Source organism: Castor canadensis, chromosome 7 (genome assembly GCF_047511655.1).
Source record: "Castor canadensis chromosome 7, mCasCan1.hap1v2, whole genome shotgun sequence".
NCBI lineage: Eukaryota > Metazoa > Chordata > Mammalia > Rodentia > Castoridae > Castor > Castor canadensis.
Window position 1 is genome coordinate 112,277,486 of NC_133392.1, and position 25,048 is coordinate 112,302,533.

General features: G+C 37.3%; 1 protein-coding gene and 1 pseudogene across 20 annotated transcripts in view; both read right to left on the reverse strand.

Moving 5' to 3' along the window:
* Positions 1 to 25,048, reverse strand: part of Patj (PATJ crumbs cell polarity complex component) — a 353,456-nt gene that overhangs the window by 196,405 nt on the left and 132,003 nt on the right. For 13 of the 20 annotated variants that reach the window (XR_012449877.1, XR_012449876.1, XM_074079930.1 and 10 more), the window contains 2 exons: positions 22,208 to 22,285; positions 12,648 to 12,774 (listed from right to left, as the gene is read on the reverse strand). Coding sequence is in view for 18 of the 20 variants with exons in the window: in XM_074079930.1 (XP_073936031.1) it covers positions 12,648 to 12,774; positions 22,208 to 22,285 (205 nt within the window). In the remaining 2 variants the exon portion in view is untranslated. Of the gene's footprint in view, positions 1 to 82; positions 1,094 to 12,647; positions 12,775 to 22,207; positions 22,286 to 25,048 lie in introns of those variants that run through there. The other 7 variants (XM_074079945.1, XM_074079944.1, XM_074079946.1 and 4 more) reach the window with 2 other exon arrangements.
* Positions 12,782 to 22,016, reverse strand: LOC109703003 (peptidyl-tRNA hydrolase 2, mitochondrial-like; annotated as a pseudogene).

A 25,048-nucleotide genomic window follows, 5' to 3' on the forward strand; every position in this document is an offset into this window, starting at 1 on the left:
CAACCCCCTGCACCGACATGAAGACTGTGTAAAGACTGCTTTCAGAAAGACCCACACACCACGCAGGCAACAAAAATCTTACCTGGGAACCCCCCTTGGACCATGGCTGCACCTGTGTTCCCTTCAGGATATCTGCATTCCTGACGGATATTCAATGCTGCAAGCAGTTCAGTCCTCACCAAGAATGCTGTCCACTCTCTTCTGACGACCTTGGGCCTTTTTTTTTTTTTTCGCCCCTCAGATTTTATTCTCTTTAAGGGCAACCTGTCAGTCTATTTTGATCATAAGAAACAATCAATTAAGCTAATTTCCAACCAGCCCTGGAGCTAACAGCCACATCTGTCAGTAGGTGAAGGCTGCCTGGAAAAGTGAGCCCTTCAGGAGAAGCAAAATCTCTGGTTTCCAACATCTGACCCCCGCATGCTTCCTGATGCCGACCGTGACCGTGACACTCGGTTACCCTGCTCACATCAGGATGACAGCTCTATTCCAGAGCGGGAAGCGGTAGGAATGCGGCCAGATTCAATTAATATCATTTTAATGACCCGGTTTTCCTGCTGAGAAGCTGTGCATCACATTTGTGGCATCCTTCTAATGCAAATTAAAAGGAGACAGCAGCTGATGTCAGCCTGTCCGAAGTAGGGGAACAAGCATCAACTTCCCTCTTCCTTTTTGCTCCAAACACTGAATCACATTCTGAACAAAGAAACTGGTGCATGCCTTAATGCCCTGGTGAGATTCATTCACGTCTCAGTGACATTTTAAACCACAGTAAAGACTCTATTTAAGCATTTGGTCAACTCTTCAAGATAGCTTTGGGAAGGAAACAGTTATGAAAAAAATAGTAACTTCAAAAAAATCACTACAGAAAGAAATGAAGTCTTTTAAACTTCACCGAAAATGCTACCTCATATGCCCTGCCCAGTCCCACCTAACACACCTAAAAATAAACTGTAACTACTTCAAATTATGTCAGCTCTTTGGTGTCTTCTAACCTTTCTCTGTAAACCATAATAAGTCATTTATGTGATCACTGCATCATGAGAAATACTAAAAAAGTCAAGAACACCAGGACATAATTTAAATGCTATTCAAATGTGTTCAACAATACATTTTTAAAATTAATACTATAGTAAATTCATTGAAATTATATAAAAAACTGAAGCTTAGGAAGTTTTCAGAGTTAAAAACAAACAAACAAAAGACTAAAACAGAAAGCCAACTTCCCCGATCTCTTAACAGGACTAGGATAAAACTGCTACTCATTTTACTTAATTGTAAAATATGATGGTCCATAGAGGGTAGTTAACTGTAGGAAATAAGAAAATAATTTATATAAAACAAAGAAATTAAATCTTAGCCTTTTTTATATTTTCTACTCTATTTTAAATTGTCAAAACAAAACAAAGAGGAGCAGACACAGGACTATGTTTAGTAGAGTAGGGAACAGGTAAATACTGTTCACTGTTGTGAAGTGCACATTCCTGACACTCTTTAAACTGCTGCTGAGTGTGGTGACATCTATTGGCAAGGTGGAGATCAACTAGAGTCTACAGTGATATAAAACAGTCATTTTCAACCCAAAATGCTACTAGTTGCTCAATAAATCTTTGTTTATCATGAGCTTACTTCGTGCTAAAAATACTGAGGAAAACACTGGCAGGGAGGCGCTAAGCACCCACTGTGGCCCTGAGCACCCACTGAGACCTGGTTCCACGCTTCCCACATGGAGACTGAATTCTATGATTTGGGCTCATTAATCACTCTTGACCTTCAGATCCTCGACTGTAAAACCAGACAAACTCCAGCAGAGCATTCCGTTTTTCACACTGCATATAGCTTAATTCCTTCTTTAAAGTAATATATTACCTGAATTTCTTCCCTCTCCTTTAAACTACACCATTGTGCACGTTTTAACTATCTCTTGCAAATGTGATTATTTATAAAATGAAACTTTGAAGTAATTTAAGAAACTGTATTAAGTATAATTGTATACCATGAGTATAATAGCCAATGACTTTTAGAAAATTTACAGAGTGTGAAATCATCACAACTATTCAGTTTTAGAACATTCCTATAACCCCCCCAAAATTCCACCAAGCCTTATTCCAGCATCAGCCCAGGCTGCTTTTTATTGCCATATATCTGTTTTTAATGGATATTTTATATAAATGGGATCATACAGTATGTAGTCTTTTTTCATCAGGATTACTTAATGAGCATGTATCAATATTTAGTTCTTTTTTATTGGTGAATAGCATTCTAGTGTATAGATATACAATATTTTACCAGTTGATGGACATTTAACTTGTTTGCAGTTTTTGGGTACTAAGAATTATGCTGCTATAAACATCCATGGAGGAGTATTTATGTGGACAGGTATTTTCACTTGTCTTGGGTATATACCTACAAGTAAAATTTCTGGGTTATATAGTAAGCCTATACTGTATTAAACTTTTTAACAACAGTCAAACTATTATCCAAAATAGCTATACCATTTTAATTTCCACTTGAGCAGTATGTAAACAGATCTCGTTGCCTATTTTTTTTTAAATTAAAAATCACGTTAGTGAAGCTGTAATATTTTAGTTTGCATTTCCCTGGTATTAAGCGCCACCCCTCCCCCATTTTCTTTGGCAGTACTGGGGTAAAACTTAGGGCCTTGTGCTTACTAGGCAGGCACTCTACCACTTGAGCCATTTTGTCATCCTTTTTTGCTTTTACTTCTTTATTTTTTATTCATATGTGCATACAATGTTTGGGTCATTTCTCCCCCTTCCCTCACCCCCTCCCTCCCTAATCCTCCTGCCCCCTCCCTCTCCCCCCATCCCCTTGCTACCCAGCAGAAACTATTTTGCCCTTATCTCTAATTTTGTTGAAGAGACAGTATATTTGTTTTTATTTTTTGTATTAAACCTGCCCTGCCCTGGATCATAATCCTCCTATTTATGCTTCTCATGTAGCTGGGATGACAGACACGTCACGATGCCCAGCCATTGGGTGAGATGGGGTCTTGTGAACTTCTCCCCCTACCCCCCGCCCCCTCGACCCTCTCAGGATCCTCCTGATCTCCATTTCGCAACGAGCTAGGATTCAGCCACCACACCTGACCAAGGATATTAAACACTTTTTAATGTGTTTATTAACTATTCACATGTCATTTCCAGTTTTTACCCATTTAAAAAATCGGAATTGGTTATTTTCTTATTATTGATCTGTCAGACAAAGTGCTTTATTCTTTCCAAATAAGCAGCTATTATTACATATGATTCAAGTGGATTAAGTAAAGTAGAAAGTAGAAGTTTTTTCTTAAACTTCTCAAGGTAATGTAGTATATATTCCTCAGCAATTTTTTTCAAGTGAAAAAACACTAGGGACCCTAAAACTTCACCTTTGGCTTCAGATTTTGCTTTGTTTGTCTTTGTCCTTTTTGGTGGTGTACTGGGGCTTGTCTCACTTGCTGGGCAGGTACTCTATCATCTGAGCCATGGTGCCAGCCTCCTCTACTTGGCTTTGGCTTCTGCAAGGCCCAAGACCTGCAAGATATTCAGACACCTTTCAGGCACCTCTGAACCATACCAGGTGAGTGGTCCAGTGACAGCACAGGCTAGCAGTGGCATGAAACCACATGTGAATGGCAACAACCCAAATGGCTGCACATGGATCTACTGTTACTTCTGATGTTAGCATTCTCCACATAGCCCAGAGTGACAAGTCTCTTTCTGGGCTGGCAGAGTGGCTCAAGTGGTAGAGTATCTGCCTAGCAAACATGAGATCCTGAGTTCAAACTCCAGTACCTCTATAAATCAATCAATCAATCAATCAATCTCTTCCTGTGACATGTGCCTGCTATGCTTAAATTTGATCAGTTAATTGAAGTACTATCTTCACTTGTTATTCTAAGCGTAAATACTACAATTAAAGATGAGGATAAGCCAAGTGCTAGTGGTTAGTACTGAGACTGGGGAGATCAAGATTCGAGATCAGCCTGGACAAATAGTTGTGAGATCACTATCTCCAAAATAACCAGAGCAAAATGAACTGGAGACATGGCTCAAGTGGTACAGTGCCTGCTTTGCAAGTGCAATGCCCTGAGTTTGCACCCCAGTCTCACAAAAAAAAAAAAAAAAAAAGATGAGGATGAAATCTGCTAGCTTTTATATTAAAATTATTAAAAGGAACATTATACCCTTCATTAGTCAAGGAGTATTCAGAATAGTAGAGATTGAGTTATGCCATAAATTTCATAGGACTGTTTGGTAAACTAGTACTCACATTGGATAAAGCAATCCTTAAAAGCTGTATTTTTAGTTCCTTTTTTTTTTTGGTGGTACTGGGGTTTGAACTCAGGGCCTCACGCTTGTTAGGCAGATGCTCTACCACTTAAGCCACTCCACCAGCCTTACTTTTAGTTCTTAAATTCCATTTATACCATTAATTTTTTTTCTTAAAAAATGTCCTGTGTATTTCTCCTACATTCATAGAACTGAAATAAAAGGTAAAATGTCAACCTCAGCACATCAAAGTTCCATAGTAAGGATGACTGACAAATTCACACAGCAATACTTCTGAGAGAATCCACCTCTAGTCCAGAGAGGAAAGTGAGATGCTGCGAAGTGTCCTAGTGTGCCAAGGCAAGGAACAGGCACAGCAGACAATATTAAGGAAGTCCCCACCTTGCTCAAGAATGCTGAATGCTAAAACATTGCCTTTTAAAGTATGATAAGTTTTAGAAAATTTTTTCATGTATTCTTTTTCCTTTTGGTGCTAGGAATTGAACCTAAGCCCTCACAGATGCCGACCACATACACTACAAGTAAGCTACAGCTCACCTCCCAAATTTTTAATATATTCATATGCCAGAATTTTATTTTGTATGATATTTAGCACACACTGAACAACTGTGTATGATTACTGATGACAATAAAAAGTGGTAGCTAACACTTCTGGACCACTTTCTGTAACATTTGTGTGTGTGTGGTGCTGGGGATTGAACCCATTCCTTGTGTGTACTAGACAAACGCTCTACCACGGAGCTCCTCCTGGTGCTGGGATTACAGAAGTGTGCTATCTTGACCTGCTCAATTTCAATTATTTTTAAGCTTAGGATACTAAGCTAAGGCCTTTTGAAATGTGGTTTATTACCAAAAAAATAAAAAAGGTCTGCACTCATTGTCAAGTGTCCCCTTGTCTACACAGAACTGGAGTTCTACTGTTACTTGTAGGTTGGGTGCCGAGGGATAATCTCATACAATGAGGTATCACCCTGCCCACAGCCAACAGTGGTATTCCTGCTCAGAAACGTGGTTTGAACCTGCAGCAATTAAATTCATTTCATATTTACATTAAATATAGTCTAGAAATAGACCCAGGTGCCTACTTAGAGTTAAGAATATGAAGTATTCATTTTGAGATAGTAAAAATAAGATCAGTATATTTGCAAAGAACCACTGTAATCTTAAACAGAGACCATACACCATGGAGTATTATTCAGCCATAAAGAATGAAATTATATCATTTGCAGAAAAATGGGTGGAACTGGAGGTCATCACATTGAATGAGATAGGCCAAGATAAAAAAGCATGCTTTCACTTATATGTTGAATCTAGAACTAAATTATGATGATGACGAAAAGATGATGATGATTCTAATAATGACAATAGGATATGAGCATAAGGGAAGCTATCTTGGGGGGGTGGGAAATCAGTGGCAAAGGAGAGGGTATTGGAAGGCAAACAGGACTGAAGTACATTACATATATATATAAACACACACACACATATGAAGACAGCATACTGAAATCTATTATATACTACTTGAAATAAGGGGGAAGGGAAGTAGAGAGGGTGTGAACTTGTTTTAAGTATACTATACACATCTATGGAAATATCACAATGAAACTCCCTTGAACAATTAATGTACATCAATAAAGTACATTTATTTTTTTTCTTGGCACGTACAGGGACAGGTCCTTCATATTTTCATAGCAGCACTCTAAAGGAAAATAATAATAATTTTTGTTATGTAAACATTTTAAATACATATATAAATATATATAGTCAGAAAAAGACATGAACAACTATAGAAAAACAAAAATCAGACAGTATGCAACAAACAACAAACAAACTTTGGACAAGTATAAAAAATATGTTCAGTCTCACTAATAATGAAAGAAAATTCAAATTAAGATGAAAAGCAGATTGTATTGCCTATCAGATCACTTAAGATTTTAGGGCTGGGAATGATGGTACAGACCTATCATCCCAGCTACTCAGGAGGTGGAGATTGGGAACATGGAGATTTGAGGGCAGCCTGGCAAAAAAAGAGTTAATGAGACCCTATCTGAACAGATAAGCTGGGCATGGTGGCTACTCATGCAATCTGAGCTACATGGGAGGTAGGAGGATCACTAATCCAGGCTGGCAAAAACGCAAGACCTTATCCAAAAAATAACTAGAGCAAAAAAAAAAAGGGGGTGGGAGTATAGGGGAATGCTCAAGTGGCAGAGTACCTGCCTAACCAGTGCAAGGCCCTGCGTTCAAACCCCACTACTACCACAAAAAAAAAAAAAAAAGATTGAAAAATTCTACTAATGATTGTTGGAGAGGTTGTGAGAAGAAAAGGAATTCTTATATACTGTAGAAATGAGAATCCATTTTCCTCTTTTCAAAGACCTGCTTGGCAACATAATGAAAAAAAATTTTGTGATATTGGGAATTGAACTCAGGGCTTCTCACATGCTACGTAAGTGGTGCACCACTGAAGTACACTCTGGCCCATAAAACATCTAACTGTGCATGTTCTTTAACTAAATAATTCAGCCTCTAGTGGACAGCCTAAGACTTTCACTATCCATGTGAATACATATGTCTGTGTGTATTTCTACATCTATAAAGATGGCTTACCGCACTTTTTACAATAAGCAGTCACAGTGACAAATATTACATGTGCTTATTACAGAACACACCTTGACTAAGCTTCTCTAGTCACATGACCTGGGTCAGGTTGCAGCTCTCTCTTTTAGCTTCCTTACTTTTAAGGTGGACATAACCCTTCACCAGGGTGCTGCGAGAGATCAGAAGAGGTAACGTGTATACAAGAGGCGACAGAGGAGGCTAGTCTGAGCTACATACTAAGACACGGTGTCAAAAAACAAACAAACAAAAAAACCAAGTAAACAAACAACAACAAAACCAAAAAGCAAAAGACAAGAATTAAAATAAAATAAGAAGATGCAAGGTACTGGAGCATGAGCCAGATCAACAGCCAAGTGACAATACCCAAGTCAGCTGCACTCTGAATTTCTCAGACCTTGTCTGCTCCAAGAGTCAAGCCTATGGTAACAGTCTCAGTGCTTCATTTTGACCACCCTCTTCTATGCTGCGAAAAGGAATGAATGCCTCAGGTGGTGTGACAGCATTTAACCTCAGGGATGGATCCAAGCTGGGTTTCTGCAGAGGGCAGCTTCCAGCTAAGGATGGATGTCATACTGGGAAAGAGAAGTCAGGCTGCTGGGCACAGAATGCTCTGACACCTGACAGATGACTGGGCTTGTCAAATCTGGATTTTCATCATACCCTCTGCTGAATATGTGACTCACATGCCCCCTGGATTCAACTGTCCCAAATGCTAAGTGTCTGTCATGTGCGAATCAGATCAGAGACCAGCACTAACTTCATGGAACTGAAAGGCTTTAAGTGGGGAAGACAGATACTAATCTAACAATTATACTAAAAGCTACTTTTTGTTAAGCGGTATAAAAGAAAAATGTAAGAACCTGTATTGAATTAAGGAGTTGGGAATGCTTTCCAAAGAAGGTGACATTGAGCTGAAATCTGTAGGTTGAATATCTCCCTGAAAGATTCCTCTGAATACCACATGGGAATGCACTGAAAGGCAGGGAGAATGGATGTCCTACCGTCCATACAACTATGACGTTTCCTGTGCTTTACTAAAATTGTGTCAATAAAAATGTGAAAGAAGCTACAAATGTAAGAGAATGGGGATGATAATTCACCTACCTTCATTGTCAGGAAGAGAAAAATTAAACAGAAGAGAAGTTTCACTGGGAGACAAGAGATAGGAGACCTGGAAATGGCTTTATTTAAAACAGAATAGGAAGTAAAAAGTGGGCTGAGATGTAGCTCAGTGGTAGAGCACTTGCCTAGAATGTTCAAAGCCCTGGGTTTAATCCCTGGTACCACCACCACCACCAAATAAAAAAAGGTTGGGGAGGATGCGGGAGCAAAAGGTAGCCTTAGCGGAAGACACACAAGGATTTATAGGGCTAGTGGAAAAACCACATGGCATTGTTCCAACAGCAACTGAAAACTGGGATAGGAGACCAGAGAGCAGTTAAGGCTAGAAACAGAGACTTTAAAGTCACCATAGGATAGTGACCTCTTCTCTTTCACAAGGCAATGTGGTTTTAAAATTTTGGTATTGATGGCTATTTCCCCAAAATAAATTGTGTACCATCAATCCGTACCACTGACAAATCCTTCAGTCTTTGATAATGGTGGTTTTGTTAACAGCTAAACACTGATGTAGTATCTTGCTTCTTAACTCTTTATTGTTTCATAATTCTTAATCAAAATTCAAGTAACTTTGTTTCAACCAATGATTATAAGCCTTCTTAGAATTAGTCAGCAGTATAGCATGGAATGTGCTCAACAATGCAAGATAAGGGATCTGAAACATAAATGCCTATTGTGTGCCGAACTATGCACATTGGTCATAACATTTAATCTCACATCAACTTGAACAATAATTACCATGGTTGTTTTATCAAGCATCCTCTTTCTCTTCTTCCTTCTCAATTCTTTGGTGCTAAACTCAACGGTGGGTGGCATCTCTTGCCCGCATGCCTTAGTTGACTACCGAAGTTCCACGACAGAAGCCTTCCTGATATACTTTCTTTTCCTAACCTACATCATCTCATAATCTCCTAGAAGAGCTCTTATGCTAGAATGCTCTTTTGCTGGTTTCATGAGGCAGTGCTGAGTTCCCACCTTTTTGTTAGTTTAATTTTGTTTTGTTGAGGGAGAAAGTATCGCCATATAACCCATGCCTCAAATTCAGAATCCTCCTGCCTCAGCCTAATGTTTTAACAAGCTTGACAAGTGTTTTGATGCCTTCTAGTTTAAAAACCACTGATCTATCTTAGTGCCTTTCATAACACAGGTTGAAACTCATTTGTTGGTCATGAAATAAATTGAATTATAACCAGCATTTAAAAAATGAAATAGAAAAAGAATAAAGTTCATCACATATACAGGTAATTAATGTTCACAAGACTTTTGCCTCAATTACATATGCATATTCCGCTGCATCTGCCCATCTACATCAACTATTGTGATGGTTTGGACATGTTCCCCAAAGGTTCATGTGCTAAATTCTTGGTCACCAGCCCATGGTGCTATTGGGAGGTGGGGCCTCGAGGAAGGAAGTCAGGACACTGGGGCATGCCCTCAAAGGGGACATTGGGACCCAGGCTCCTCCTTCTCTCTCTCTTTTATTTGCTGCCACCATGAAGTAAGCACTCCACTACCACATGCTCCTGCCATCACTGGGCTAGCACAGGCCCAAAGTGACTGAAACCTTTGAAACCATTAGCCAAAATAAACCTTTTTTTCTTTAAGTTGATTTTCTTGGGTGTTTTGTCACAACAATGGGAATCTAACTAATACACTTAAGACATGTTACTGTGCTCAAAGTCTCACAAAACCTTAATCTTTGTGATGACCATGTGATCCAGATATTTGCATGTCTGGCTCCTTGTCACTTAGATCTTATTTGCACTTTCTTAACCAGACTACTTAATGTTGTCTCATCCATGCACATCTTGTGTCTGTGATCTCTAAGTCATTACTTCGTTGTGGACCAAGGAGTTGAACTCCTGCTGTACACTCCAGAGTCACAGACTCTGGGAAATGTATGTAATATTTCATAAAATATGTAAATGGAAAAGATGTAAGAATAAAACAGTGACTTGATCTATCTTTAGTTTGGGACAGATTGGAGCAGAGTATTAATAAGAGTTAAGAAATAAAGAAAAACAAAGAACCACTCCAAAGGAAATACAGGAAGGCCACAGGCTTTTAGGCTTGCCCACATTTTGAATGAGAACTATTTAATAAATTCTCCAATACATTTGCAACTCTTGGAGAGGTTAAGAGTAAAATCAATGAGATAGGATAGGAAGGGAACTCACATTGAGAAGGAAAAAAATAGAGACCAAAATAAATAGAGTCACTATACAGCCCAAATAAGCTTGCTAGATAATCTGTGAAATGTAAGATTTCATACTTTGAACATATTGGGAGTCTTCTTCCACGTTTAGTGTACACTGGTATCCTTCCTGAACCCCACCGATGCCATGTGTATATCTGTACACGTGACATGCACGTGAGCTTGCAGCCTTGGGGAGTATGCTGCTGGGCTGCCTATCTTATGGCATAGAAATGAGAATCATAAGGGTACCCTTGCCGCTTTGTTTCTTTTTCTGCTACAGTAATGTGTTTTAAGAAACAGCAAATGCAGACGATGGTACAGGCTCTGGAGTCATAGTGCCTGGTTTAAACCCAACGCCTGTAACTTATTAGCTGTATGACTTTGGACACATTTCTTCATTTCCCCAAATCTCAGTTTCTTTGAATAAGGGCAGTTCTTACAAAGTTATTAAGTTGACTGCTGTAATAGTACATGTAAAGAACTTAGAATAATGACTGGCACATGGAAACCAGAGTACTTACCAGGTATCAAACTTTTTTTCCAGGGGTGGGGCAGGGAGGTAGAACTGGGTTTTTAACTCAAAGCTACACACTTTCAAAGCAGGTGCTCTATCACTTAAGCCATACTTTTAGTCCATTTTGCTCGGTTATTTTGGAGATGAGGTCTCCTGATCTCAGCCCTTCAAGCTATGATTATAGGCATGAGCTACCAATGCCCAACTGGTATCACAATTCGTATATTAAGCTGTTCAAATGCTTTATCATCTCTAATTATCACAACAGCCCTATTAGGCAAGTTATTGTAAGAATCTCCTTGTCTCTTTATTGATAAGCAAATGTGAGCCATGCAGAGGTATACGAACACACAATTAAGTCAGGAACAAGGATTTGAATAGTCTTAATTGCACACCTAAATCAGAGTTCTTAGTAGTGAAGCAAAATCTAGCTTTCCAGCATCTGAGAAATGATGAATAGTCACTACCTATTGATATTCTGCACAGGCACTCTAGAGTCTAGACCAGAACACAGGGTGTATGACAGTGTGCTCAGGCATGGCAGCGGGATCCACCACACATAGCTCTCCAAAGACAGGTTGAGAACCACAGTGCCGCAGTCAACATCAAATGTTGTCCCTATGCCTCTATGCTCTCCCTGCAAGGCTGGCGACCCCACCAAGAAAAAAGGAGTCATGTTTAATTCATTTCATACAGACTCACTCAAAACTGTTTCTAAAAGGCAGGTGTTATTCAATCAAGATTTGTCCAATAAATGATGAAAATAATGGATGGGGAATGCAGCTCAGTGGTTGAGTGCTTGCCTCCCATGTGCAAGTCCCTGGACTTCACCCCTACCACTACCAAAAAATTAAAAAACCTCTCAGAAACTGTGAAAATAATGTGTATGTCAAGGACTCTGTAAAGTACAAATCAAATTTGTATGAACTTAACTTGATTATTGTAGTTATATTTACTTTAATATTTTTATTTATATATTTATTATATTTAGAAAAATATACTTAATTTAATAATTATTAATAACTGTAATAGCTATAGTACCTGTAGAAGACTCACTATGTGGTACTCTGAAGGCCTCATTGTTTTATTTCAATCCTCACTACAACCCTCCCTTTTTTAGAGAAGAGGCCATACTTAAAGTCACGCTCTGAAAGTGCTGGAGCCAGAAATTTAACTTTTTCAGTTTCTATATTGAAATCCTTTTCTATACTGTTGAAGGAAAAAAAATTAAGAAACATTTTATATACCATAAAATTAACCCATTTATAATGTATATGTTAGTAGTTTTCAGTATATTTACAAATTGTACAACCATCATCACCATCTACTTTTAGAACATTTTCATCATTCCCAAAAGAAATTCCATAAACATTAGCAGTCAGGTCCAACTATATGTACTATATATGCATAAAAGAAATGCACATTTTAAAAAATAAAGCCTCCATTTAGTATACATTTGCATGTATATCTGATCAGCTAGTGCAAAGGAAAATCATTAAATGAATTCCAAAGGATTAAATATGACTTGGATTTCCTGTAATTTCAAATTAGCAATATCACCATTACTTTTTAAGGTAAGTAATTGAGAGCTGACATCTATGACCCACTCAGATTCCTATAGGTCAAACTCCAATTCCAAGGACTTCTCAGCATTTTTGTATTCACAACCAAATAGTGAAAATAGGAAGGACTACCGGTACAACATTGAACAACACAGCTTCCTTCAATATCCCTTTGTCAATGTCAAAGAAAAACACAAAGGAAGAAATAAAGCCACAGGAGTTTTAACAATAACATCTTCTATTTTAGCCTATGTTTATGCACATTTTGGAAGAGCCTACAGCCGTCTATTTGATCATTTACAAGTCATATAGCATAATTTAATAAATTCTGCACCTACTCTCGGTAATGCTAAGGAACTCACTCTCGGCTGGTGAACATTCTCCTTCGCTTTCATCACTGTCTGAAGATGATGGAGATTTGTAAGGAGGAGGCAGTTTCATTGGAGGTGGAGCCATTCCTCGCCTCTGAAGATGCAAAATTTGAGAGAACAATTAATTGCTTTCAGACAAAACTCTCTTCAATGGAAAAAAAAAAAGGATAAAAAGATAATATGGACGTACTTTGACAACAGTCAACTTCAGTCATAATTCAAGGATTGTTAAAGAAATGCAATTTGTTCTTTTGTGACTATGCTATTGTATGAGTGACTCCAGAATGTAAACAGCAATGTAGAGAACAGGAATTGGAAAGCATAGCTTTGAAGACTCTGCCCTAGTTAGAAGATGCACTCCTTTCTCTAGTAAGAAAGCCAGTTGTATAAATTTTCTTTACATTGGGAAATTTAATCTTCTTTGTTATTAACAAAATAATTGAAATTAAAAACTAACATATTCTACACCTAAATTTTCTTCAATTATAAAAGTTATAGATTTCATCCTTTAAAAAATACTTGAATTGAAATACCAAAGTGTTGTAACTGAAAAGGCATTTGTCTATAACTCATGGATGGCCACATTTTAATGTTTTTAGACAGTGAAATCTTTATGATGAATAATTATTTTTCCACACATGCTTTCCATTTACATACCAAATGATACAGCACATCAATATTTGACTCACACAGATAATTAAAGTAGAACAAAATTCTATGATCGGATTACCTTTACAGAACAGAGATATTTTTGTGAACGTGGAGAAAAATAAAACATGCCAAGCTTTAGAGACAGCCAAGCTGCTAAACAGAATACGAGTCTGTAGCTCCAAGCCTTCTGCAAATACTCCAGTAACTGATTAAAATTTGTTTTGCTACAGGACTTCAATAAAGTACATTCAATTATGCCTTGTATAACAGAAACACTAATGGCAGGAGATGCTTCAGTAAGTGGACAATGACTGATCCATTACAGAGAAGGCATGTGATAAATTCCTCCAAAACAGGAGACACTATTTGGGACTCATGAAAGAAAACACACCCATATTTCTCTAATGTCTAATCAAAGCAGTAATTATATATATATCCAGAAAATTAAAAATTATTAAAATGCAAGAATGATGAAGATAAAGATGCCAAAATGAAATACTCATTAAGTGACAAGAGAAATGTGATTGTTGTGTCTCTTTAAATTTTTTAAATTTTAAAATAAAAGGTGAATGAAATGAAGAATAAAGTCAAATGAATTCTTTTCAGTAAAACTTTTTCCCAGGAGGTTATTCTATGTGAAAGACAATATTTAAAACAAAAACATTTGGATTTGAGAATAATATTAAGACATATGAATTATCTTTAATAGCATTTAAAGATACATTTAAGGGAAATTTGCAAACTAACTTATTGACTAGCTTCCACCAATGCTCCTGAAAAGCATACAAGATAAGCATGTCCTAATCTCCGACAGTCTCAGCATGGATTGCCAGATACTGGAATCTTTCCGCTGCAAGTGAGAGAAGGGTATGGGTGGGGCCAGGCTCTCCCTGTGGCAAAGAAGGCTGGAGCAAGGCATCCACATGAGGCCAAGAGACTACAATCTCCACGAGGGCAGAGAACAAGTCAGACTCAGTGTTAACTCGTCTGTCTGCACCACGCTTACCATCTCATTGGTTCTCTTGTTAATGAGTTAAACAAATACCTGGCACCTGCATGTTTAGCATGAATTTATGAGTCATGGCTTTATTTTTTCTTAACTTAGATACTTTGATAGTTTTGGAAGTCCCACTGAGATGCTCAAAAAGACTCACCTTCTGGAACTAATTAACCGTGATGTCTTCATGAGCTGTTTAAGTCCATCTACATGATTTTTTGGCTACTACAGTAAATTCCAAGCAGCAACAGAATTTGATCTTTTTATTTTATTTTATTTTATTTTATTTTGGGGGGGAAGAAATTCAATTTTTATCATTAGAATTTGACAGATTTCAAACACTTGCAATAGGAGCATCACACAAAAGTCTGTCTAATAAAGTGTGAGGTGGCTGGTAACTTATTGAGTTGTCTGCTCATCCTGGCCTGATTTCTAGGATGGTCTGAGAGCCTGGTTCAATCTGAGTGTGCCTAGCACTCAGCACTTGGATTAAACTCATGGTGAGCCCTAGCATTTTGGCATGGGTCAGTAATTCCATCAGGGCTTCTTCATCAGGCTCTTTGACCACCACTTTGAGTTGTCCTCAGTATTCCCACTGTTTGAGCATGTAAGGGTTTCTCCTTTGAATTTGCTTTTACGCAGAAACAGCAGCATGAGAGCACTGGGCGGCAACTTTGTCTTTTCCCGTCTTTAAGTCACTTCAAACCACAAGAATCATTTCGTACTCCCCACACTCCCAAGATGCTTGCTTCAGTTCCAATCTCTGTGCCCGCCTCACTTGAGATTTTGAGGAGCTTCCCAAAGCACATGCGGAGGCCCCAGCCCAGGTTCATGCCACAGGCAACTCCAGAAACCAAGATGAGGGTAGCAGGATAAGCCAAATACTATTATAACCAACGATCTGGAGAGCATCTAGATCACCTCTCCTCTACAGTCGTGCCTGTGGTTCCTCACCTTCCCTTGGTGAATGCACGTTTCAGGTGCTTTTATTTCTAATTCTATGTTTTTGTTTCTGCTACTAGGTCAAGTCTGGTTCTACTACATATGTGGGCTGTAACTTATTGCCTGTGAGTAGCACCAATAAATGGAGTTTGGTTTTATGGTTGTTCATTTGGTGGCATTTGTTGGGAGGATTATCTATTCTCAGTTGGTTCTATAGGTATCTACTCTCTTTGGTTGAAAAGTAACAGAATATGTGCTTGTCGTTCACTTTTGTTTGCCTGATTGTTTTTGTACTAGAACTTGTCTTAGGTGTCCTGGAAAGAATGGCTCTCTGACAAACAGACTAGTGTGGGTTTTTGCATTTCTGTTTCTGCATTTAATATATGACTATGGCTCTAGAACAGAAGTTAAAAGCTTCCTGAGAATTTGGGGTTGAGAAGTCCTTATCACTCATTTTGAGTGTGAAATATTTCCCTATCATCAGTGTATTAATAAATTAGATGTAAATCTCCTCCAACAAAAAACATCCTTTAAATCTAATATTCCCAGTCTCTTAAAGAGAACAACTAAATTCAAATTACTTTAAATGTTCCAGCCTTTTAATTAAGAAAAAAAATCTCTTCTTCACAGAAACCACTAAGAAGTATTTTTATGTAAGAACTCAGATTCACAGTACCAAAGTGGTTTGCTAATTTTCATTTAGAAACAGTTACACTTCTCCTTGAGCTCTTTTATCTCATTGGTTGGATTATAAAACAAAAATACACAAGGCTATGAAAATATTTACACCTATTCTGCACGACACCCACATGACTATGTGTTCTACATGTGCACAAACATGTTTGAATGTCACAAGTATTTACACGTGAACCACCAATCAGAAGACAGGGCATAATGTGGAACATCACTGATGGGACACTATCATTTGTTGCTGCTAAGGATAAGCCGACAACATGCACAGCGTAACATCTTAAGTGCCACCAGGAGGCTCACTAGAGATCATTTTGATCTATGGAAAATGCCTTCACAAGGTTTCCCTTAGACCTACAGTCTGGCATGTCCTGACAGAACAAAAACAAATTTCAGCTGGGCATGGTGGTACATGCCTGTGCTTCCAGCACTGGAAAGATGGAGGCATGAAGATTGTGAGTTCAAGGTCAGCGCAGGCTACCAAAAAACAAACAAACAAAAAAAAAAAAAACAAGTAATTTATCCAAGACCTGCTAATTGTTTTCTTTTTTGAGTTAGTCTGTTAAAACTTTCTTCTTTTTCTAATCATTTAAATGATTAAAAATGTAGTAAATGTAGTTTCTATGTAAGGTGAAGTTTATATTTTTAACCTAGACCTGTGTTAGGAATGAGTTTCTGGTGATTTTCAGTCTTTTTTTTTTTGCTTGTTCATAATTCTAGAGAACATGTACTTTTTAAAAATAAGGATAAATAATACATAAAAAGAATTACTTCTAATGATAATAACTTTTAAAGAGAGAGGTTAGTCACCATCAGGACCTCTTGACTTTGGAGAAGATATGTCCCTCTGTACACATCTCTACTAAACAAAGTCCCTTCGTCTCACTATTTGTTGCCCTTGTTCTGTGGCAGGTGGGTGAAGGTGCAATTTCTTATATTATGTTAACTCAGCGATTAGTTGTTTTTCTCTGTAACAGAGGCTGCCATAGAACAGTTACACACTGGCTTTAGATGTTAATGGACTCGGATTGGAGTTTTACTGAATGCAGACATCCTTGTCATGGATTGAAATGCGTTTTGGTTGAATGGAGCAGGCCATTATCTTTTCTTCCCTGGGTTCATCTCTGGAATTTTCCTGAACTAACAAAACTACCAGAGTAATTAAATAAGTAACCAGTTCATTGTTTGGTCCCTATAGACTGACACCTATTGGCTTCCTTTGGACATGACCAGAAGGGCTGCACAGTGACCGGCTCACTACAGACCCCAGTGAATAGATAGAGAATGTGCAGGGCTTTGAATCAACCTATGAACTGATCAAACTCCAGGAAACTCTTTTTAGCCACATAAAAATGATGGATAAAATTTATAAAAAGTGTTTTGGTAACGTGTGACGTCAGGAGGCCCCAACTCCATTAGAGAAGGAGGCACATGCTGAGGGCACCTCTAGTCCCTGATGACCATGAGCCAGAGATTTTGTTGCTTTGTTTTTGGATTCTTTTTTCAATTAACAAATGTGTGTTTTGTGCCTATTAAGTGGCAGGCAGTGCTTTAGCAATGGAGATAGAGCAATGGTGACACCGAAGAGTCCCTGCCCTCACTGAGCTTATATTCCATTCCCACTCAGATGCCATGTTTTGTGAGTCTTCACGCCTTACCCCTAAATTGCTTTAAAGTAACGGGTGCTGAACTATCCTGTTTGCCTTGTCCCACAAGAACACAAGATTTAAGGAAAACAGAGAATTTCTGACTTTACCAGCTTTAGTGCACTATACAGCAGTATGAAGGACCTAAGAAACTGTACACACTTTAAAGCATATAATCTTAATCCATCATCACCAATAAGATAACGAACATAAGTACCACCGCCCAATGTTCCTTTACATCTCTTTCAACCCTCCTGCTTCCTAATCCTTCCCGACACCTCATTTCCAGGAACTGATTTGCTTTCTGGAATGCCAGACTGGATTTCCTGCACATTTATGTAAATATAATCATATAGTATTTACTCATTTTTAACCTTCTGAGATCTAAGGATTTACTGAGTCCCAGGTGCCCCCTTGAGGCCAAGCAAGGCAGAAAGCTGGACTATAGACACAAACGCTCCCATTCCCAGGCCTGAGAATAAATCTTGTACCCCTGAAGGGTTGAGGGAGAGTTGTGCAAGTAATTACCAGTTGTGCAAGCAATAATCACAGGCTCCTGAAATCTACTTATTACCTGTGCTTCTAAACAGCTGCCAAACAGAAACCACAGAATCTTGATCACACAATGAGTGCTGATGCTAATCTGGATACAATCTTTGTAATTAAGATCTTAGTTCAAAGATTGTGGCCAGCCTGGTTAAATGGACAATCCTACAATTTGCTAAACAATCTAATGTTACTTATTCTTTTCAAGAGGTTTCCCCAAATCCTTGAAGAGTGGGTGCCTTGATTGGGCCATATAATGAACGTTTCCCAAGTGTTTAATTCAGTTAATCTGCAATGGATAAAGACAAACAGGGTTAACCCAAACAAACCAAAATCCTGATCACAGAAGAAGGTAGGGATGTTTACTGGCCTTGGTCTTAGCTTCAGGTGGAAAAGGAGAAACAAGGTATCTCTGAGAACTGTTCAAGTTTATATGCAACCAGGTTGCATGGAGACCTGAATTCGTTTTATCTGAATGCTATCAGATGAAAAAAAAAAAAAAATTCCAAGCCAAAATATCAGGCAGATACAAAAAAGAAAGCCAGTATACTTTCAGTAAATAGAGGGAATAGATGTTAAAGCATTACTACATACTGTGTCCACATAATAATTAAAGTGCAATTCCATAGGAACAGAGACAATTCTTAATCTTGGCACCTAATAAGTTAAACTGAAAACATGTAAAATAAAAACTAAAAAAACTACATAAGAAAGTAAACTAATTTTACAATCAAAATGAGTGATCACTAGGTTCTGCTAACAACAAAAATCTCAGTAAATATACAAAATACCTGAAGAAATCAATTTAGTTATTTGGCTCTAACAACTTAAAAAAAATCTGTACTCTATAACTAGGTAATAGCTATTCTTTTTAATTACAAATACAGCATTTATAATAACTATGTTTAGGCCATTTTAAAAGAAAAGAAAAGAAAAAGGCGTGATGACAGACTTCTACCAACCCAGCACTCAGGGGGCTGAGGCAGGAGAGATCAAAAGTTTAAAGCTAGGCTAGGCTACATAATGAGTTTGAGGCCACCCTGAGTTACATAATAAGACCCTATCTGGGAAAAAAAAGTCTCAACTGATGTGCAAGAATTAATGTTATACACATAACAATTTCCATTATAAATGAAGTTAGTAGGTAATAAAAAGATTTTTTAAAATATTCATAGGGGACATTTAAAAATGCATTTCTAAATAAACCTAGGGTATGAAAAATTCTACAAGCATGAAATAGCTTGGTATTGAACAACAGAAATTCAAGTTAACATCTTGTGATGCAAGTAAACATGGATTTTAAAAAAGAAAGAAGGATTAAAAACTAATATGCTCTTCAAATAACTAAAGATTTGGTGTGGGGGCTGAGGAGAATAAGACCAAACAAAGAAGTAAAGCAACATTAAGATGGTAACAAAATTAATTAAGCAGAGAAATGATACAATACAGAAGATCAACACAGGTCAAAAGTTAATTCTTCAAAAAGAATTACTACTTGGCTGAGACTGGGAGGATTTCAGTTTGAGATCAGTCTGGGCAAAAAAATATGCAAGACTCCATCTCAACCAATAGCTGGCGTGGTAGTGTGAGCCTGTCATCCCAAACTATTTAGGAAGCTGAGATGGGGAGGATCATGGTTCCAGGACAGCCCAGGCCAAAAAGTTTGCAAGACCCATCTCAATAGAAAAAAGCAGGGCATAGTGGTGCATGCCTCTCATCCCAGTGACAGTAGAAAGTTTAAAATAGGAGAATCTCTGCCCAGGCTATCCTGGGCTGAAATTGAGACTCTAGCTCTAAAATAACCACAGCAAAATGCACTGAAGGCCTAGCAAGTGCAAAGCCCTAAGTACAAACCCCAGTGCTGGACGCCAAAAAGTAGTACATGAAAAAATTACTTTTAATGTTAATCAACAATAGGAGAAGACAAACAGTTTACATGCAGAATTTCAAAAGAACTAACTGGATGGAGCAGAAATAATAACAGTTAAGAGAACACATGAATATATGAATCTTATGACAACGAATGTGAAATAATTATTAAAGAACTAAATCAGTATTTAAAATTTTTTCCCACATAGAAGACACAGGCTTACATAGTTTTATCGGCTAGTTGACCAAAATGAAGGATTGGTAATTACTATTTTATATAAACACTCAGAAAATGGAAAAAGACAAATACTTTTACTATTCATCTTAACAGCATAACTAACAGCAGTATACAAATGAAAACTTCCAAGTCAATCTTATTCATTACCATGGATGCAAAAATCCTAAAAGAAATACTGGGCTAGGGGCACGGCTCAAGCAGTAAAGCACCTGCCTAGCAAACCCCAGTACTGCTTAAAAAAAAAAAATACTAACAATGAGCAAAAATGAATATGATCACAATAAATTAAATCCAAGGATTTAAGGTTGTTTCAGTTAATGCAAGTAAAACTTTAGATAAAATTCAATGTCAATGCCATTCATGTTAAAAATCTACAGTGAAAACAGGAATGAAGGAATATTTCCTTAATCTGAAGGATTATCTCAATACCTACAGCACACATTATATTCAGTGGTGAAATATTAAAAGCATTTCCTTAAATATCAAGAAAAAAAAATGACAAGAATGATAGCTATCATTACTTCCATTAAATACAATATCGAAAGTCTTACTAAATATACACTAAAATAAGAAAAAGAAATAAGAGAAAGAAAAATGCTTGTCTGCAAAGTATCTATTATTATGTGTAGCAAATCCCAAAATAAAAATCTGTATTAGAATTTAAATATTAACATTCTTATTAAAAATACTTCATCTATATTTACAGAGAACATAAAGACACTAGAAGGCTATACAAAAAACATCTAAAATTTTAACTTTAAGTGGTGGGTTTAAGAGAGATTCTTATATTTTTATTTCAGGGTTTTGCCTTTCCTAATGTTTGACACTACATTTTTTCATGTTATAAAAAAATAAGGCAACCACATTATAATACATTGACTAAATATATAAAAGTCAATTTAATGTCTATACACTAACAAGTAGAAAATGCAACATAAAGAGATAATGTAATAGTGATACAAAATGTAAAGTTATCAAGGAATAAATCAAAGGTTTATAATAGCTTCTGTTTAAATTGAAAGAAATAAAAAAACTTTAATAAGTAAAAAATAAAGCATGTTAATTGCTAAAAAGTTGTAACATCATTTAAATCTTTCCAAATTAAAATCTACAGCTTCAACACAGTTGTAATGGATATCCCAAGAGGTTTTTGTAAATTGACAAGCTGATTATAAATTTACACAGAAAACAAGGACACAAATATGTTAAGACTTTACAAGAAGAAATATGTTAAGACTTTACAAGAAGAAATATGTAAAAGAAATTGCTCTATTGAAAAATAAGATGTATTATTAGGCTTCAATAATTTAAGAGTACAGCCTGCATGCTGGGATAGACAAGTTGAGAGATGGAACAGAGAAAGCCCAGAAGCAGACCCCTCCTTGTAACCTGAAGTGACAGCGTTACCCTGTTAATCAGTAGGCAAAGGAGGTCCTATTTTAACACAGTAGGACAACACTTATCTTTACAAGAGGGAAAAATGAAAATTCATTCCCACCTGATACCATATCTCAAAATCATTTTTAAGTCAACAAATTCTACTAAAATAGAAGTAGGAAAACAGGTATGAGTGGATGGTTAACTCTCATTGACAGTACAGTTTTTCAGTAGAGAAGGCATTCTTATGGGAAGAGCAAGGCAGGAAATGAACTTCCAGGCTGAGACAGAAAGATCAAAGTCTCAAGCGTGAGCAGCAAGTTCTGGGAATGGACACAAACCAGCCCAGCTAAGTAGGAAGCAGAGACACAGACGTCCATGGCTGACTGGTCCTCTACAATACTTTTGTACCTCCACTTCATCCTTGAGAGAAGCATTTATGCACAAAGGGAGGAAATACACACACAGTACTTCTCCACTGACACTCATCAAAAGCTATTTGTATAATTACAGCTCAGGTATGGGAAAGGGAACCCAACCATTCTTCAGAAGCATGGGTGGTTCAGGTTACCTGTTCTTTTCTTCCTTGGGCGTCCTGGTCCTGGCTACTGGTGGTTTTGTTGCCCTTGTTATGCACATTAGTAATGACCTACAACAAAAAAAGAGGTGGCAAGGGGAAAAAAGTAAGTTCAAATGTCATGTTTATGTTCATTGCATTTCTTCCTTTTCTTTTCTCTCTTCCTCTTTCCCTCCCTCCCTTTGTTTTGGTTGTGTTTTGTTTGAGATGGGAGTCTCACAAACTTTTGCCCAGGCTGGCCTAGAACCCTGTGATCTTCCTGATCTCAGCCTCCCGATTCATTGCATTTCTTACTAGGGTTTTGTTTGTCTGTCTGCAGTGCTGGGGGGAGTCTAACCTAGGCTCCTATATATGCTAAGCATGGAAGGCACTGAGCTACATCTCCAACCTTTCTTACTATATTTTTTAAACAATAAATATATAATTAACTTTGTGACTTCATCTCAAAAGAAAATCTATGAGAAGTATAATTCAAGCCAAACAATAAAACTAGGAAAATCTGGTAAGTTGCATTAACGCTAAAATACTATAAAATTATATGTCACCTAGGAATAGAAATTCAGATTTGTGTGAAGATGAAGAAGACTAAAAAGGTTACAACACTGTCATCCAAACATCTCATTTTCCAAAATAAAGTCGCAGTGGTGACTTAAATTAATTCCTAGATTATAGGAAACCTCATTTATTTGATATATTTACCCATTCATCATTGTACTCCCAGTTAAAGTATGTTATCCAGCCAGCATACCCTCAATAACTATGTCACTATCACTGTTAGCATAGGGATGAATGACAAACTTCCACCATGGGATAAGCTAAGTAGGAACTTAGTGACATTTTCCATCATTTCCATGCAGCTCAGAAGGGGTTTAATATGTAGTTATGTTCAATAGTGATTATAAGAGAATTTCATAAAAATGATTTTAGTTCTTAATGATGCCAACTGCATTGTTTATTTCTTGGCTCATTTCTTTTTGTAAAACTATCTATGGAACATCTTAGGAATATATAATATTTTTATTGATTTTTTCCCCCTACAATTCTGGGGATCAAACCAAGAGCCTAGCCCTGCCAGGCAAGCGCCTCTACCACAGAGCTACTACATCCATAGCCCTTAGAGATTTTTTTTTTAAGGTTCTTCTAATGACTAACAGGTATAGTGTTGGCATAAAACCTGAAAAGAGACATGAAGACTGAAAGAAAAAATAAATCATCTTTCTGAGAAAATTAAAGGATTTGCCTTCCTAGAGAAAATGAAAAACAAAACCACCACCCAAAAACAAAAAATCCACATTCATCTAAACACAACTTAAGATTCAACTTCCTTCTCTTTCACTGTTAAATAAACTAAGTTAGAATGAATGAGAAAGCCTCAAGAAGGTTTGTTTAAAAGCTAATAGCAATGAGTCATGAACATACATCGTCAGTGCTTCCTATCTGAACACTGTGGTAGTGCCTAGCACTTACATCGCTATTCAACACACAGAGCACATAAGTCAGCGTTTGAAGACTGGTGGGTCCACAGGCATACATTCTTGTCCCAAAGAATCTTAAACCAAAACCATGCCTGGCCTACATTCTCCCCTGGAAAAGCCGGCTGAAGCTGCCTAGACAGAATGTTAATTTCCACTTACAATGTTTACAATGTTTTTTGAACAGCAAAGACATATTTCTGTATGCATATCATTAGCAAAACTCAGAAGTCAATGCTCACCAAAAAAAGACTCTTTTACAAAAATAGAAGACAATGTATTTCTTATAAAAGTAAATATATTTTATATGATTAATATATCAAATGTGCATATGCCCAAAAATGTAGGGGCCTTTATAAAACAATATTAAGGAAGTACAACAGAATATGAGAAGAGCCAAAACAGCACAAGATATAAACTAAACTTAATGAGCTGAAGACATGAGTCCAATTTCAAAAGGTTTTTTTTTTTGAATGTTAAATAAAATGTGATAATACCATGAGATACAGTTGTTGTTAAGTGGAAACAACAATTACTCTGGTATAAAAACTTCTATAAAGAAGTGCAGTATAAATCATGGGTTCTGGTCTCAGAAAACCATTGGCCAAGGAACTCTAAGTGGATAGCCACGTTTTGGCGGCATGCTGAATTTAGACGCTTAAAAGGTAACGTGTCAGTGGTGCCCTAAGGCAGCTAGTGTTGCACACACGCACACACCATTACCCGGCTCATGGTGTGGGGGAGGACTCGTATGTCCCCAAGGTAGTTTTAGACAATCGGGCCTTGATGAGCGCAACATTAGGAAATGGCTTCTATTTAGGTTTTGAGGAAAAGTTCAAAATTTAATGTTAACTGTTAGAAATGTTGAAGGTAATGGGGTGCAGTAGCTCACACCTGTAATTCAAGTTACTTGGGAGGGTGAGGTAGGAAGATGGCAAGATTGAAACCCTGTCTCAAACTAACAAAATAGGGGTTGGGGATGGAGATCAGTGGTAGAATGCCTGTTTAACATGTGTGAGACTATGGGTTCAATCCCCAGCACTGGAAAAAGAAAAGAAAAAGAAAAATTAAATTAAAAAGGATAGCTAGGGATGTAACTCGGTGGTACAGTCAGTGCTTGCTAGTATGCATGAGGGCTCTGGAATCCATTCCTAGTACCAATAAATCAATAAACAAACAAATAAAGTTGATGAAGGCATTGCCTACATTTTCCATTCCTAGATGATCTGTAGGTCTTGCACCAAGAATTAAGTCAAAGAGAGCATCTTTTAGCAAGATATAAAACTTGCTTAATTGCCTCATTCAGCAGAAATCACTTTGAGCTGAAGCAAGGACAAAAATGGAACCAAGTCATAGACACAGT